The sequence below is a fragment of the Muntiacus reevesi genome, chromosome 13, assembly GCF_963930625.1.
Source record: "Muntiacus reevesi chromosome 13, mMunRee1.1, whole genome shotgun sequence".
Classification (NCBI taxonomy): Eukaryota; Metazoa; Chordata; class Mammalia; order Artiodactyla; family Cervidae; genus Muntiacus; species Muntiacus reevesi.
Window position 1 is genome coordinate 4,243,287 of NC_089261.1, and position 17,063 is coordinate 4,260,349.

The 17,063-nt window shown below is 50.8% G+C and overlaps 1 protein-coding gene across 2 annotated transcripts in view; it reads right to left on the reverse strand.

Annotated features, from left to right (window-relative positions):
- OSBP2 (oxysterol binding protein 2) overlaps nucleotides 1-17,063 on the reverse strand; it is a 119,604-nt gene that overhangs the window by 90,287 nt on the left and 12,254 nt on the right. For both annotated transcript variants that reach the window (XM_065904103.1, XM_065904104.1), the window contains one exon: nucleotides 5,681-5,889. In XM_065904103.1, the coding sequence (XP_065760175.1) occupies nucleotides 5,681-5,889 (209 nt within the window). The remainder of the gene's footprint in view (nucleotides 1-5,680; nucleotides 5,890-17,063) is intronic.

The window sequence follows — 17,063 nt, forward strand, 5'->3', positions numbered from 1 at the left end:
TTTTAAAAAGGCATCCTTATCTTTTAGAGACACACCTGAAATATTGACAAATGTTCAAAATGATGCAGGATTAGGGAAGAAGGCAGAGGCAAAGAAACAAGATTGAGTTGATAACTGGTGACAAATATGGGCCGGTTCCTGAGACTTCTGTCTGCTTCTGTTTTGTCGTAAGTTTTCCATAACAACAGCAAGATTTTTGAGAAGTCCCAGTGCCTGGGTTCTGCAGCATCCTTGAGTCCACCTGCACCCTCCTGAGGTTTTTATGCCTCTTTCGGCTGAGATGTTTACTGAGCAACAACTCCACGCAAGGTGCTGCTGCAGCTGCAACGTAAGAGCCACTGGCCCGCCCACAACGAGCCCGCAGGATGAGGAGGCTGGTCCTCGATTTTGACAACCCCCACCCAGGGCCTCATTTCTCAAACTGGGCACAGATTGTTCTCTCCCCAGACACCAGGGGTGGGCCCATGAAGTGGAGTGGAGTGAGCTCGGCTTCCTGTCCTGGCATCGCTGAGGGGAAATCTTAACTGCCCCCTTGGTCTTACTGGATGAAGTGGCCCAGATGTGAGTCAGGGCAGAGAAGAGTTTGAGGGAGAGAGAGTGACTCATCCACGTTTCAGAGGCTTTGGGTGAGCTCAGCCCCTCTGTCCTGCAACCTGTGAGCCAAGGACATGGCCTGCCTCTCACCTGGGCTGGAAGCTTGGAGGGAAGTGCTGAGACCACAAGGGGCTTGGAGGCCTGAACACCTAGACGCTGGACACCGCCTAATCCACAGGGCTAGAAACCAGAAACAGACTTCACCCTCCCCAAACTAGGCACAGATCTGTTTATCTGTACAGAGGGCCATGTGGCATTCTGGGGGCCCCGGACCCACAGCCAAAGCAAACAGAGAATTCCCACCTCGAGCTGCTGACCTATTGGTGAGCAATGGCTGCCCACCCCCATCCTGGGGCCACCAGGGAAACGGAAGCCAAACCCTCTGGTCAGCAACGCCTTTGCTGCTGCTGTCAGCGTCAGTGACCAACCGTTCACACCCACAGTCCCACTCTCCCAGTCCAGGTGGGGGCCGGGAGTCTTCGTGGCGAAGGGTGCGGCATTCCCAGTACAGACACAGTCCCTCTTCTCAGGTGGAGAGCAGGCTGCACCTACATCTGGAAGACATCGGCCAGGACACGGATACAAGTGCACCGGGCGGACTCCCCACAGCACCCGTCGTCTCTCTGGATCCCGCTCATTAAAAAAAAAACACACATGTAGTAAAACAGAATTCAACCCTCGTTCCACGGAAAACGTGCAATTGGGGGGAAGCAAGACGGCTGCAGCAAGTCATCCAGGAAGTCTGAGTAGACCGTGTTTCTCAAAAGGAGATCCATGGGGGGCTGACAGGAGCACTGCCTGGAATGTATATTAAAAATGGGGGTTTCTGGGGCTTCTCTGATGGTCCAGAGGTTAAGACTTCAAACTCCCAGTGCAGGGGGCCGCAATTCAATTCCCTGGTTGGGGAACTAGATCCCACATGCCACAGCTAAGAGTTCGTACGCTGCAGACTTCCCCAACAGTACAGTGGATAAGCATCCACCTACCAATTCAGGGTTCAATTCCCAGTCCAGGAAGATTCTACATGTGGCGTAACTGCTGAGCGCGTGCTCTAGAGCCCGTGAGCTGCACGTGACAGAGACTCCACGAGTCACGGCTGCTGAAGCCCTTGCGAATGGAGCCTGTGCTCCCCGAGAGCGCTAAGTCGCTTCAGTCGTGTCCGACTCTTATTGACCCTGTAGATTGTAGCCCACCAGGCTCCTTTGTCCATGGGATTTTCCAGGCAAGAATAATGGAGTGGGTTGCCATTTCCTCCAAACGGGGTCCTGACCCAGGGATGGAACCTGAGTATCTTACATCTCTCGCTTTGGCAGGAGGGCCTTTTACCACTAGCGCCACCTAGGAAGCTATTGCAAAGAGGAGCCCGTGCGCGGCAACGAAAATGAAGACTCAGGGCAACCAAAAATTTAGGGGAAAAAAAAAATAAAGAAGAGTTCACATGTTGAAACTAAAGACCTCATATGCCCCCAACGAAGCTTGAAGACCCCGGGCACCAAAACTAAGGCCTGGAGCAGCCAAGATAAACACAAAAATATTTTTAAAAAACAGGAATATATACATTTAAAATGGGAGTTCCTGGGCACCACCTTATCAGCTCGTCAGAATCTCGGTGGTCCTCTGCTAAGAACTGTGACGTGTTCGCCCCAGCGGCCTCTGCGCCCACCTAAGTCACAGAGAAGTCTTTCAGGGTGTGTGTGTGTGTGTGTGTGTGTGTGCTGTTGCTGTTGTTTACTCCATGCCGGTCACTATTTCACTACCTTAATGAGCCCGTGAAAGACTTCACTACACCTTCTGCCCACCTCAGCGGGTGAGGCTTCTCCTTCTGGGACCAAGGAAACTGAGGGTGAACAGCCTGAATGTGGCCGTGTCTTCCATCTGTCCTGAGACAGACGCACCCCATCCCCGCTCAGCCTCTGGGGGGTGGGCACGGTTGAAGCCGTGGCTCCCTACTTGCAGGCATTCTCCGAGCTCCTCCCACCCACCCAACAAGTCAGAAACCCCGCATTTCAGGAAGCCACTCCTCCTCCTAATGGGAAGAGTGCCCAGGGGACCAAGGCGAGACCACCATCTCTCCAGGCCGCGTGTGAGCCGAGACACAAAGGCAGCAGGCTTTCCAGGGGCTCTTTCCAGAGCCTGAACAGCCCCCTCCCCACTCCCCAGGGATTTATTTTCACGGCCAACAGGGACAGCAGGAAAGCCTTCCAGGTCCTACCTGCTTTTTTTGTTTTTGTTTTTTTTCCAGGTCCTACCTTTACAGGATTTTCATCTTGAAGCTCTAAGACGGAAGGCTGCCCAGATGTTCTTTAGGCTCAGCCCCTGCAGCCCCTGGTCAAATGCCCACCTTGGTTGCTAGATCTAACGTTGCTAGATCTGGGCTGCCCGGGGTAATTCCAAGTGCTGGGCTGTGATATCAGAATAGGGCTATGACATCAATGTGGGGGCAGGTCAGCCTGGGGGAGCAGGGCAGGAGAGAGGGAGCCCCGAAGGGGCCGGATTAGCCACCCCCCGCCCCGTGGTGGGAGCAAGGTGAGAGAGAGGTGTCCAGGCGGTGGCGTCACTGCTCTCAGCCTCCTGGGGCACCCGCGGGGAGGGCGGGCCTGAAGATCTGAAAATGACTCACAAGTCCTGAAAGGTAGGTGGCAAGCCAGCCAAGCGGCTGGCGCTTCTGGAACTAATTCAGGCACTGATTTAGGGACAAGGAAAGCTAATGAACCGTCTTCTAGCGCCCCCCTGTGTCAAGTGAAAGGACATGCTCTGGTTTCTGACAGAAGCTCCCAAGTGGGCTCAGCGTCACGGTCCCCCCAAGATTCAGCTAAATGCAGGCAGATGAAAGGTGAAAGACACTTTACATCTGAATAACAATAAACAAACTCCAATATAAGTATGTCCCAACCATTGCATGGGACACATTTACACTAAAACATTATTTGTTGTGTGTTTGAAGTTCGAATGAAACTCAGTGGCCTGTATTTGTATTTACAAAAATCTGCCAATCTTATCCAGGGAGATTTTTTTAATGCAGGTGCCCTCCGCCCACCCCGTTCCCAACACTGCTCTCATTCATTCAGATTTATCACTGCCCTGTGACCTGGGAATCTGTGTTATTTTAAAGCCACCAAGGTGACTATTATCAGCAACTACAGCTGACTTCCCCCGAGCATTTGCCAAGCCAGGTGCCAGGCTCATTTCGCCCACTGTGTCACCGCACCTCCAAGGGGTGGTTCTGCGATTAAGCCCACTTCAGAGGAGGGAATGAGGCGACAGAAAGCAGCACCTCCACCAAGGTCACACAGCCACGAAGGGAGCCACGGTTTGAACCCCGGTGGACTGAACCCCTTTGGCTTAGAAATCTTTGAACTGGAAGGATGCTGCTCCCAGCACACAGTCGGCTGATGGGGGAACCCCTTGCCAAGATCAGCATCACCGCTGACGCACTCAAACACCAGAGAGTGGACTCCAAGGAAGAGTCATCATGGGGGCGGGGGGTCCCACGTTCCAACTAGTGGAGACAAAAACAGAAGGTCGGACTAATAGTCAGTGACCTTCCACACGCGCTGAGGCGAGTGCTGGGGAGACCCCAGTGCAGGGAGACCGCACTGCTGTAAAAACAAGCAGGAAGCTTTTTCTATGTACTCACAGGAAAAGATTCCAAGATCTACTGTCGCTGAATAGAGAAAAACAGCAAAGTGGGGACTGCACTTTTTTAAAATAAGTACTTATTTGCGGGACTTCCCCTGTAGTCCAGTGGTTAAGACTGCCTTCCAAAGCAGGAGGTGCGGGTTCAATCTCTACTCAGAGAATTAAGATTCCCCAGGTTGCACAGTGTGGCCAAAAAAAAAAAAAAAAAATGTACTTATTTGAATATACACATGTAAAGACATAAGATCCCGGAAGCTCAGTGGCCCCTGCGTGGGAGAACAGGGGGGCAGCCTGGCAGAAGAGTCAAGGGCAGACTTCATTGTATGCGCCTTTGAAACCGTTGGTTTATGAATCTTATAAAGACGTTACATGAACCAGATCTGAAAGAGACACGTGCACCCCAATGTTCATCGCAGCACTGTTTATAATAGCCAGGACATGGAAGCCACCTAGATGCCCATCAGCAGACGAATGGATAAGGAAGCTGTGGTACATATACACCATGGAATATTACTCAGCCGTTAAAAAGAATTCATTTGAATCAGTTCTAATGAGATGGATGAAGCTGGAGCCCATTATACAGAGTGAAGTAAGCCAGAAAGATAAAGACCATTACAGTATACTAACACATATATATGGAATTTAGAAAGATGGTAATGATAACCCTATATGCAAAACAGAAAAAGAGACACAGAAGTACAGAACAGACTTTTAGACTCTGTGGGAGAAGGCGAGAGTGGGATGTTTCGAGAGAACAGCATCGAAACAAGTATACTATCAAGGGTGAAACAGATCACCAGCCCAGGTTGGATGCATGAGACAAGTGCTCGGGCCTGGTGCACTGGGAAGACCCAGAGGGATCGGGTGGAGAGGGAGGTGGGAGGGGGGTTCAGGATGGGGAACACATGTAAATCCATGGCTGATTCAGGTCAATGTATGACAAAAACCACTACAATATTGTAAAGTAAAAAAAAAAAAAGACGTTACATGTTAAAAAAAATATAAATGCATGAAAGTGAAAAATAAAATGTCTTGCTTAGGACTTCTGAGCCGACCTTCCACCTTGGCAAAGGCAGCAGCTCTGGCTAAATGGTTTTCAGGCTCCGAAGCGGACCTCGGAGCAAATCTGGCCTGAGGCACAGGCCCACCATCCTGGTCTCCCTCCCTGCCTTCTGCCTCCGGAGCTGACCCAGCGCAGCATCCGAGGGTTCTGCCGAAGCCCAGGAACCAGGCACACCGAGCCCCGCCCACCGCGAACATCCCCACCCGGAGAACCGCGGGCCGCCCCTGCCACCTAACGTCCGGCTGCTGAGGACGCGGGGAGGTGAGCGGGCAGGGCGAGGTGGGTCTACCGGTCACCACCGCCCCCCAAACGCTCTCAGCTCCCTCGGTCTCCAGACCCGTGCCACTGCACGCACGCGCCCCCGCCGCGCAGAGCGCTGGCTACCTGACTGGTTGCTCATCATGCGGACAGCCTTGGCTTTGGCCAGCTCCAGGGCGGTGATCCACTGCTGCCGCTCCACCTCCGAGCCGGCCTTGAGGTGGTAGGTCCTGCCCCCACTGGTCAGCACGATACCACAAGAGTCCTCCGTGTCGAAGTGCGCGGTGAACAGGTTGATGGTGCCACGGCAGGTGTGGGCCATTTCCCCCTGATTTCTGTGGGATGCAAGAGGAGGGATGGGGTGAGGCTCCCAGACTCCGTGGTTCTAGACCAAGGGTCCCCAACCTCCGGGATCTAATGCCTGATGATCCGAGGTGGAGGGGATGTAATAATAATGCCAATAAAGTGCACATAAATGTAATGCACTTGAATCATTCCAAAAACATCCCCCACCTCCAGGTCTGTGGAAAAGCTGTCTTCCACGAAATCGGTCCCTGGTGCCGAAGAGGTTGGGGACCGCTGTTCTAGACTGAAAGAGAGACCTTAAGGCCCATCCCTGGAGTCTCAGACCCTTGGAGCTGGCAGAGGCCCTGACGTCAGTGCTAGGAGATAACGGCCCTCAGGACTGGCAGAGACTCGGCCTTGCAGGGGTTAGGGGGGCTCTCAGTGGGGACAGGGGCCAAGGGAGGAGGGCCCACAGCAGGGCCACGTGCAGGGCATGCTGGCTGGGCTCTGAGCCCTTGCAGACACCAGGAAATGGAGAGAGAGGGGAGACTGCCAGGACCCTGCCAGGCAGCACAGACTTCTGACTCCACCCCAGGCTCTTCCCACCGAGTCTCAGAACCACAGAGTTGGAGCAGGGTGGGAACCCGCTGCTAAAACTGCGATTAGAGACCCAGAACCCCAGGGGGTGGACTTGGAGGCCACCCCCCTTGCCAGGAATGACCTGGGAACTGAGATCTGAAGAGCAAGGAAACCACCGTTCTCTTCTAGCCCCAGAAGATGAGGGCGATGGCTGGGCTGACCCAGTACCCCCGGCGACAAGCGGCTGACTCTGTGCTGGTTACAAGATCACAGAGCTGACGGTACCAAAGGAAGGGGAACATGTATACGTATGACTGAGTCCCTTTGCTGTCCACCTGAATTATCACAGCATAGTTAATTGGCTACCCTCCAATATAAAATAAAAAGCTTAAAAAAAAGGAGAAGCAGAGGTGACTAAAGTCTGGGCCACTTCCAGCTGTGACTAATGTCTGAAAACAGATCTGACGACCATGACTGGATCTACTTAACTCACTCCTTCAGACACTCACTGGAAATTCAGACACCAGTCCTCCTCCCCACGACAAACCAAAGCTCTGTCCACAGAGGCGGTGGGGAAAGGAAGAGCAACCGGTCAGCCCGTAGCCCTGCGGGTTCCGGAGTCCCTGTGGCCGTTCCGCTGCTCTTCAGCGCTCACTCACTTTCCTTGGCTGTTCACCGCCTGTTACTTTCTCGGCTCTTCTACGAGTTCTAGAGTCAAATGACAACGAGATGTTCATCTTTCACTGGAACAGCTGCTGCTGTTTCTGATTCTCTCCTGCTTCGGTTGCATTCCTTAGAGAGGATGATGTGTGGTTGACCTTGACTGACACTGGGCTGAGAAGCACGCAACTCCCTGTGCAGCTGAAATCCGCCGGGTGCTGGCGGAGGGCACAGAGGACCCAGAATGGCCGGCGGGGGAGGGAGATGACCACCGACAACAGCTGCAGGACCGGCCACAGCAGCACCAGAGGAGCCTGCTCCACAGCCTTCCTGTGTCAGTCTCCCCGGCGACCCCAGCAGGCCACCGGGACGGGGACCCTGTCACTGGCCGGACTTGCTATGTCCCCTCCCGGGGAACGGGCCCAGGTGTCTTTGGAGGATGGTGGACCCTCCACCGAAGCGGGAGGGCTCACACCGTTGGAGGCACGACTGGACCAGAGTAGCGCAAGGTGCGGAGCGTCCTGGACACAAACCTCGTGCATTTTCTCCAATTCCCCCGACTGCCTCCCCCTCTGTCTCTGGGTCAGCGCTTCCTCCTCGTCCAGCTGTCCCTCTGCTTATGGATTTTCGTAAAATGACAACGGGAATCGGGAAATGGGGGCGAACAGGGCAGATACAACCTCCCTCCCCTTGTGCCTCTGCCGACTGCTTGGCAGCACGTCTTCTCCTCACATATACTCTGGAGGAGTCCGTGCACCAGGCCCACTGTGTCTCTGCTGCTCAAGGTGAGGCGACATCCAGCAAAGGAAGCGCACTGCATCATTGTTCTGTCCTTCCACTGCCCGATTCCGCCTCACGGCCCTGTGATCGCACCTCTCAAAGTGTTCACTCTTTACTCTTTCTTTCTCGGACTATGCTTTCTGGGGGATTTTCACAAAAAATGTCCACGGGCAAGGAAAAAAAAAGGACAGGCAGCAAGTTTCAACCCAGACATATACAAAGACAAAAGCTGGGACGGCTCTGGTGGTCCGGTGATGAAGAATCCACCGTGCAATGCACGGGACGTGGGTTCCATGCCTGGTCAGGAAACTAAGATCCCACGTTTCTCAGAGCAACTAGGCCTGGGTGCCACAACTACTGGGCCCACGTGCCACAGCTAGAGAGTCCCCGTGCCACTAGGAAATACCCCCCACGAAGCAATAAAGATTCCCAGGTGCTGTAACAAAGACTCAACGCAGCCAAATAAATAAATATATATTTTTAAAAGTAAATAAATAAAAAATAGGTAAGATAAAAAGATTTCTCTTACCCAAAGCCAGGACAACTTGAGCATCAAAATAAATGATAATGATAGATATTAACCCACTGGATAAGCTAGAAATCCATGAGCTCACTCTGATGTAAATAAGTGAATAGGTAAAAGCTCTTTTTAAAGAGCAACCATCAAAGTTATAACTGATTCAAGCAAGATTCGCCAAAGGGTATTAAACACCAGTGGGGAAGACTGGGTGAGGGACAGTGTTACAGAGCCTCAAGGTGTATCCCTCCCAAAAAAATTTTCTAATTAGTCATTAATTAATTTTATAAAAGTAACTTTACAGTTGGAAAAACCTGGCAAACACCATCTTAACGAAAAGATGCAAGCCACGTTTGTTAGCAGCAGGACAAATCAAGATGCTGTGCCTCCTGGGACTTCCCTGATGGTCCAGTGGTTAAGATTCTGAGCTTCCCATGCAGGGGGTCTGGGTTTGATTCCTTGTTGAGGAACTAAGATCCCACATGCCAGAAACAAACCAAAAAAAACGTCGTGTGCCTCCTGGTAGGGAGCACTGTGAAGGACACAGTATGCATCCTATGGTGTTCCTGCCACAAATGCAGGACCTGCATCTAAACATAAGGGAATTCCAAGCAATCCTATACTGAGGCATATTCTACAAAGCAACTGGCCTGAATTTATCAAAAACACTCAGGCCACGAAAGACAAGGAAAAATGGAAAACTGTTCCAGACTGAAACTAAAGTGACAAGACAGGACAACCAAATGCAATCTATGATCCTGGAGTGGATCTTCTTCCCTGAAAGGACATGATTGGGATGACTGGCAAAATACAAAGGTGGTCCACGGGTTGGATGGTGGCCCTGTATCGGTGTTTACACTGGGCATATGTCAGAGAATGTTCTGGTTTAAGGAATGCACGCTGATATATTATGTGATCACAGGCATCGTGTCTGATACTTATTCTTAAAGAGTTAAAAAAAATACAAATATATTATCGTGCTGAGTTGCTTTAGTTCAGTTCAGTTCAGTTGCTCAGTTGTGTCCGACTCTTTGCAACCCCATGAATCGCAGCACACCAGGCCTCCCTGTCCATCACCAACTCCCGGAGTCCACCCAAACCCATGTTCATTGAGTCGGTGATGCCATCCAACCATCTCATCCTCTGTCGTCCCCTTCTCCTCCTGACTTCAATCTTTCCCAGCATCAGGGTCTTTTCCAATGAGTCAGCTCTTTGCATCAGGTGGACAAAGTATTGGAGTTTCAGCTTCAACATCAGTCCTTCCAATGAACACCCAGGGCTGATCTCCTTTAGGATGGACTGGTTGGATCTCCTTGCAGTCCAAAGGACTCTCAAGAGCCTTCTCCAACACCACAGTTCAAAAGCATCAATTCTTCCAGGCTCAGCTTTCTTTATAGTCCAACTCTCACATCCATACATGACTACTGGAAAAACCATAGCCTTGACTAGATGGACCTTTGATGGCAAAGTAATGTCTCTGCTTTTTAATATGCTATCTAGGTTGGTCATAACTTTCCTTCCAAGGAGCAAGCGTCTTTTAATTTCATGGCTGCAGTCACCATCTGCAGTGATTTTGGAGCCCCAAAAAATAAAGTCTGACACTGTTTCCACTCTTTCCCCATCTACTTCCCATGAAGTGATGGAACCCGATGCCATGATCTTAGTTTTCTGAGTGTTGAGCTTTAAGTCAACTTTTTCAATCTCCTCTTTAACTGCTTCAGTCATGTTCAATTCTGTGACCCTATGGATTATATAGCCCACCAGGCTACTCTGTCCATGGGAATTTCCAGGCAAGAACACTGGTGTGGGTTGCCATTTCCTTCTAGAGAGTGATAAAGTAAATGTAGTATATTAACAATTTGGGGAGGGACTTCCCTGATTGTCCAGTGGCTGGGATGCTGTGCTCCCAATGCAGGGGGCCCAGGTGTGATCCCTGGTAAGGGAACTGGAGCCTTCATGCCGTAACTAAGATCAAAGATCCTGAGTGCTGCCACTGGGACTGAAAGTGAAAGTGTTAGCTGCTCAGCCATGCCTGACTCTTTGCGACCCCATGGACTGTAGCCCACCAGGCTCCTCTGTCCATGGGACCCTCCAGGCAAGAATACTGCAGTGGGTTGCCATTCCTTTCTCCAGGGGATCTTCCCAACCCAGGGACCCAACCCGAGTCTCCCACGGGGCAGGCAAATTCTTTACCATCCGAGGCATGTTTGCTGCTGGGCCTAGAAGCAGCCAAATAAATGAATACAAATATTAAGAAAAATAATTGAGGGATCTGAGGGGTGGGTACTATTTTTGTAATTTTAAGTTTGAAATTATTTCAAAACAAAAAGTTTATTTTAAAAAATCTGAGTAGTAGCAACAATTATATTGAATGGACTCTATTTGGATCTTGAATTCTGAAAACGGTTAAAAAAATTTGTAATCGATGGGGGAAATTTATTATAGAATTATATGAAATAATGTATGTGAACCTTGTGAAAATTGTAAAGAACCATAGAATTTAAACAAACTTTCATTCAATAAATATCCATTGAGTGCCTACAACATTTTTAATTTTTAAAAAATCAAAGGGGAAATTTTAATATTTACTGGATATTTGATAATATTAAGGAATTATTGTTAAATTTTTAGGCATTTTGGTGCCATTTAGATGAATTTTTAAGAAACCTTCACCTCTAAAGAGATACATAATATTTATAAATATTCATTATTATTAAAATTATTTTTTAACTTAATTCTTGAAGTTAAGTAAAAGATGTCTTGGACTTACTTCAAATTTTTAAAAAAAATTTTTTATGTGGACCATTTTAAAAAGTCTTTATCGGATTTGTTACAATACTGCTTCTGTTCTTTATGTTCTGGTTTTGGGACAGTGAGGCAAGAGAGGTCTTAGCGCCCCCACCAGGGATGGAACCTGCAGTCCCCGTGCTGGAAGGTGAAGCCCCATCCACTGGACTCCCAGGGAAGTCTCCATGGGACTTCACTTCACATGAAGTGAGGGTGGGGAGGCCTTATGGTAACACTCGCTGACACTAGGTGATGGGGTATCATCTCCTTTTATGCGTTTGAAAATTTCCATCGTAAATAAAATCCATTTAAAATCTATCAAATTTTAAGCTCGTCCCTCCTGGGTATGCTAATGGCCAACAGCAGCGCTGAAGGACTTTGCGGACGAGTCCCTGTGAGCCAGCCCAGGAACGGGGCTGTGAGCGCGAGTGTCTCCAGAGCGAGATGACGGGCCCCTAGAGCGCAGGACAGGATCTATTTTAAGCTCAGTCACGAGCCTACACAGAACAATTCAGGGTACTTGAACAGATTTAATTTTTTAAATCATCACGTAATCCATGTAGCTGCAGTCATGATCTACAGGATGTCCCAGCAACCTAGATTCTTCCTTTAACAAGCTACCTCTGAGCTTAAAAATTCAGCAGGACTAAAGCATACCCCTCCCCCCAAACGCCACATCAGGCAAGCGAAAGTGAAAGTCGGGTCCGACTCTTTGCAACCCCAGGGACTATACAGTCCAGGGAATTCTCCAGGCCAGAATACTGGAGTGGGCAGCCGTTCCCTTCTCCAGGGGTTCTTCCCAACCCAGGGATCAAACCCAGGTCTCCCACATTGCAGGCAAATTCTTTACCAGTTGAGCCACAAGGAAAGCCCACATCAAGCAAAGGAAGCTGTAAAAAAGAATATCAGTTACAAAGACAAGAGGAAGACTAAAATGTCACATAAGAAGAAATCGGAATTTAACACACTATGACAAATCTTGACAGCGTATTAAAAAGCAGAGCTATCATTTTGCCAACAAAGGTCCATATAGTCAAAGCTATGACTTTTCCAGGAGTCATGTACGGATGTGAAAGTTGGACCTTAAAGAGGGCTAAGCGCCGAAGAATTGATGCTTTTGAATGTGATGTTGAAGAAGATTCTTGAGAGAGTCCCTTGGACAGCACAGAGATCAAACCAGTCCATCCTAAAGGAAATCAGTCCTGAATATTCACTGGAAGGACTGAAGATGAAGCTGAAGCGCCAATACTTTGGCCACCTTATGCGAAGAGCGGACTCACTGGAAAAGACCCTGATGCTGGGAAAGATTGAGGGCAGGAGAAGGGGGTGAAAGCATGAGTTGGTTGGATGGCATCACCAACTCAATGGTCATAAGTCTGCGCAAACTCCAGGAGATAGTGAAGGACAGGGAAGCCTGGCACGCTGCAGTCTATGGGGTCACAAGTCGGGCGTGACTTAGCAACTGAACAACAACAAAGGACAATTACAAATTTAAATGTAGGTTATGAGTTTACTGATGGTGAGACATGTAATTTATTCAAGAATTCTACTTCTTCCCTTCATGGCCTCTGGTATTATAGGCGCTGACATTAATATTACATGAAATAATCTTACATAAAAGTTGACTCCCACCCAGCTTCAGTGGAAGCAGGAACAGCAGCTCAATTCCTGTCAAACCATGACAGCAGCCTGCAAAATCAAAGTTCCCACACCATCGTCATGGACTCCAAAGGCTGAGTTCAAAACAACCATCACCCCTGTGCACGTTCATTCTTTCCTTCAGTCAACATAGCAGGCCAGGCCTCGGGGTCCGGTCGGTGAGTAAGACAGATGCAGTTAGGGTCTCTGTGGGACAGTCTCTCTCTCCCGGACCCCCTCAGCATCCAGCAAGAGTGTGTGGCCTTCTGGGACTTCCTGGGTGGTCCAGGAGCTAAGACCTCACACTCCCAATGCAGAGGGCCTGGGTTTGATCCTTGGTCAGGGAACTAGATCCTTCCCACAGGCCACAACTAAGAGTTCAAATGTCGCAGCTAAAGACCCCACATGCCACAATGAAGATAAAAGATCCCGTGTGCCACAACTAAGACCCGGAATGGCCAAATCAATAAAGATTCAAAGAAAAAAAAAAGAAAAGAGCACGTGGCCTTCTGTCTCTCCCCCAGCATCTGGACTGAGCGAGAGAAGGGTCCTGTCAGCAGAGAGGGTTGTCCACACGACACAGTCCTTCAGCTCCAGAAGGACAGTCCACAGCGTGGCTACCCCCGAGAGAGACCTCCAGTATGTCTTCTCCATCCTCTGGCAAATCCAGCCTGCTCTCCTTGACGGGACCAGTTAAACAGGAGTGTGGGGTTACACAGGAGGCTCTCACTCCTTAAGCATTCACTGTCCGCAAAGCTCTTCCATTCAGGACGTCCCCGTCACTTATGAGAGGGCTTACCAGGTGCTTCTTCCCACGTGCTCACTCCGGGATCATCCCCCCCGGGGAAAGCCAGCAGCCATGCTGAGGACACTCTGGACGGGCCCACGGAGCTAGGAGCAGAGGCCTCCCGTCCATGGCCAGCACCACTTGGCCCCGGGCGGGAGGAGGGAGCGGCCTTGGAAGTGCATCCTCCAGCCCTGGTCAAGCCTTCAGGTAAGCGTCGCCCTCAGGAGACCATCCCCAGCCAGAGCTCCTCCAGCCAGCCACCTGCTTATGAACTCCTGACCCACAGACACAGTGAGGTGCTTACTATTGTTTTACGCCACTGAATGTTGTGCAACTGTCGTGAAACAATAGACGAAACACAGGATGCTAAGTCAGTCTCTCTGAAGATGAACAGTGGGGCCACGTGGACGGGGACGTCCAGCCATTGCAGGGCAGAGAAACACCCCCAGCGAGGAGAGGTGCTGTCTGGAAACCCATCTCAGACCAGTGGAGGAAGGATGCTCTAACAGAGTTATTTAAGGAAGCCCAGCTTATCTTGGGAGGTGAAGGTTTATTCTCTGCCACCTGAGAGATTTGCTCAAGGCTGGTGCTGAGGGGGCAGAAACGCTACCGGAAGAAATCAGCGTATACACGCTACCAAGTGTAAAGCAGACAGCTAGCGGGAAGTTCCTGTATAGCACAGGGACCTCAACTCGGTGCTCCGTGATGACCGAGGGAGGGACAGGGGTTGGAGTCCAGGAGGGAGGCGATATATGCCTATTGAAGAGCTGATTCACTTCGTCATACAGTGAAAACTAACACAATGTTGGAAAGCAACTATACGCCAACAAAAATGATAAATGAAAAATAAAGAAGTCAATGAACAGACAGATGGTTGGACGAGATGACCTTTACCTTCCTTTTCTACCTGGACACTCTCCCCCCACCAGCTTCCCAGGCCCCGATGGCAGGTCTGTGCAGTGCGTGGCCAGCTAAGTTACTGAACACTGATCTAACGGGTGGTGGGCCTTCTGGGAGGAAAGAGATGAAATATGATCTACGTCCTGGCCTCGAGCAGCCGCACATGCACACAGATGACATGTTGCCATCACGTACAAAATAGGACTGAAGTGCGAGGGGGAGTGAGTGGGCTGCAGGCTTGCTGGGCTAGAAGGCCCCCACGGCAGGTCGTGAAGCTGACTCAGGCGGGAGAGGAGGCACCACGAGAGTCTGCTCAGAGGCCGAGAATGTTGTAATCCCATGTCCAGGAGGCATGGACTCGGTAAACTGACAGGCAAAATAACGTCAAATTTAGGACAACTGCGGGACTCAGATGAACAAAATCACTCTGTGCCTGCATCTGGCAAAATAATTTAATTTTCTAAAAGTGGAAAATTTAGGGGCAGTACCTTCCTTGTCCCCATCCAGCCTGCTCACGAGTCTCCCCAGACTGGGACCTGGAAATACCATTAGCCCTATTCCCACGCTCCCCTGGGCTCAGGGCAGGAGCCTCCGCTACCCTGAGACCAAATCCAGCATCAACAGTAGGAATAAAGCAAGACGAGCACCTGGATGCTGCTGCTGCAGCCCCAGAGAGGGCCCACTGGTCTCTGCAGGAGCAGGGAGGCACGAGACGCCCAGCAGAAGCATCCCTCGGCTCCTCTGCCAGCTCAGCCACCAGCTCCCAGCTGCCTGGACTCTGACCTCCAAGCCACTGAGTTGACAGACCTGCGCCCCTCGATGTGCCAAGCTCAGTGCCAGGCATATATCATTTCTGATAGCTCACCTCCCTTTCTTCCACTTGGTCGACTCATCAAATTATCAGGAGGCTGGGGCAGGAAGGAACCCTGGAGTTCACCTTACAAATGAAGAGTGTGATAGCTGAAAGGGAGGTTGGAGGTTGGGATAAACTGAAGCTTTTTTTTTTTCCCCCCAACTCTTAAAGTCCTCCTTGAATTACACTTACATGCTCACGTCCTTTGCCATGGGGCTTTGCAAGATCACCCACTGGAGTGGGAAATGGGTGGGTTCCCGGGTGGGTTCCCACCCCACCGACACTGGGTGGGGTTATGTGCTTGGACTCAGCCAGTGAAGTGTGGGCAGGAATGAGGGTGCATGGCTCCCTCAGCCCGCAGGGTGTCATTGGCTGAGGCACAGCTAGAGCAATAACTGCCTCCCTTGCTTTATTTTTTTTTAATACTTTTAAAAATAATTTTTATTTATTTGGCTGCACCAGGTCTTAGTTGTAGCATGTGGGAGGTAGCTCCCCGACCAGGGATGGAACCCAGGCCCCTTGTATTGGGAGTGCTGAGTCTTAGCCACTGGACCACCAGGAAGTCCCGACCCCCTACTTGCTTTAAACCTCTGGGTTTGGGGGTGGTCTGCTTTGGGGCTGCCTGATCCAGGAGGAAAGTGAAGTGAGGACCCAGCTCTAACTCCCTCTCCTGACAGGACGGTCAGACCCGGTTGTTACTAGAGTGTGACCGTGGAAGACGAGGTCAGATGACCCTGGAGAGGCAGAGCTGAGGCTGGTCCTGCGGGTGAACGGGCTGCACGGGGACGGGAGGAGGGGAAGGTGGAGAAGGAGGCTCCAGAGTGGAAAAGCAGGCGCCTGTCAGCAGCCCCTGTGGGCAACCTCAGGGTCCGCTCCTGGTCTCCGCCCGCCTCCTCTTCGGCAACCGCAAACACTGTGTGAGAAGAAGGCTCTGCAGCGCGTCATAGGGGTCTTGAGAAGAGAGACGCGACCGCAGAGGTGCATCTTCTTGGATTTCACTTCCCACGGGCCCTGGGGACAGAGCCGCAGCTGGACCTTGAGGATGACAGGTTGTCCTGTTCAGTGAGTGTCCGCGTTTTCCAAAAGGGTTTGGTTTCCACCTTCACATATGTGGTCAAACGATCTTTGATGGGGTGCCGAGACCACCCAATGGGGAAAGGACAGTTCTCCTCAACAAATTTGTTGTCGTGTGTATGCTTAGTCATGTCCAGCTCTGTGTGGGACCCTGTGGACTGTAGCCTGCCAGGCTCCTCTGTCCGTGGGATTCTCCAGGCGAGAATACTGTAGTGGGTTGCCATTTCCTCCTCCAGGGGATCTTCCCAACCCAGGGATCAAACCTGCATCTCCTCGTCTCCTGCCTTGCAGGGTGTATTCATTACCACTGCGCCACCTGGGAAGCCCGCTTCAACTAATGGTGCTGGAAAAAAACTGGATACTGTATCCACATGCAAATAAATGAAATTGGACCCTTAACTTACACCATGTACAAAAATGAACTCAAGCTGGATTAAGGACCGAAGACAACTCTGGGTCCAGTGACCAAAGCAGTACTGCTGAAAATGTAGTCTCCGCATCAGGCCTGGTCCGTGCCTGTCTGCCCTGCTCTCTCGGGACGCTCCCTCTGAGGGGAGGCAGCCCTGAGGGAAGTACCCTGTCTGCCCTGAAGCCGCTGTGCAGTGAGCAAGCCCAAACCGGCCATGTGGACAGAGCCAAGGAGAAGCTC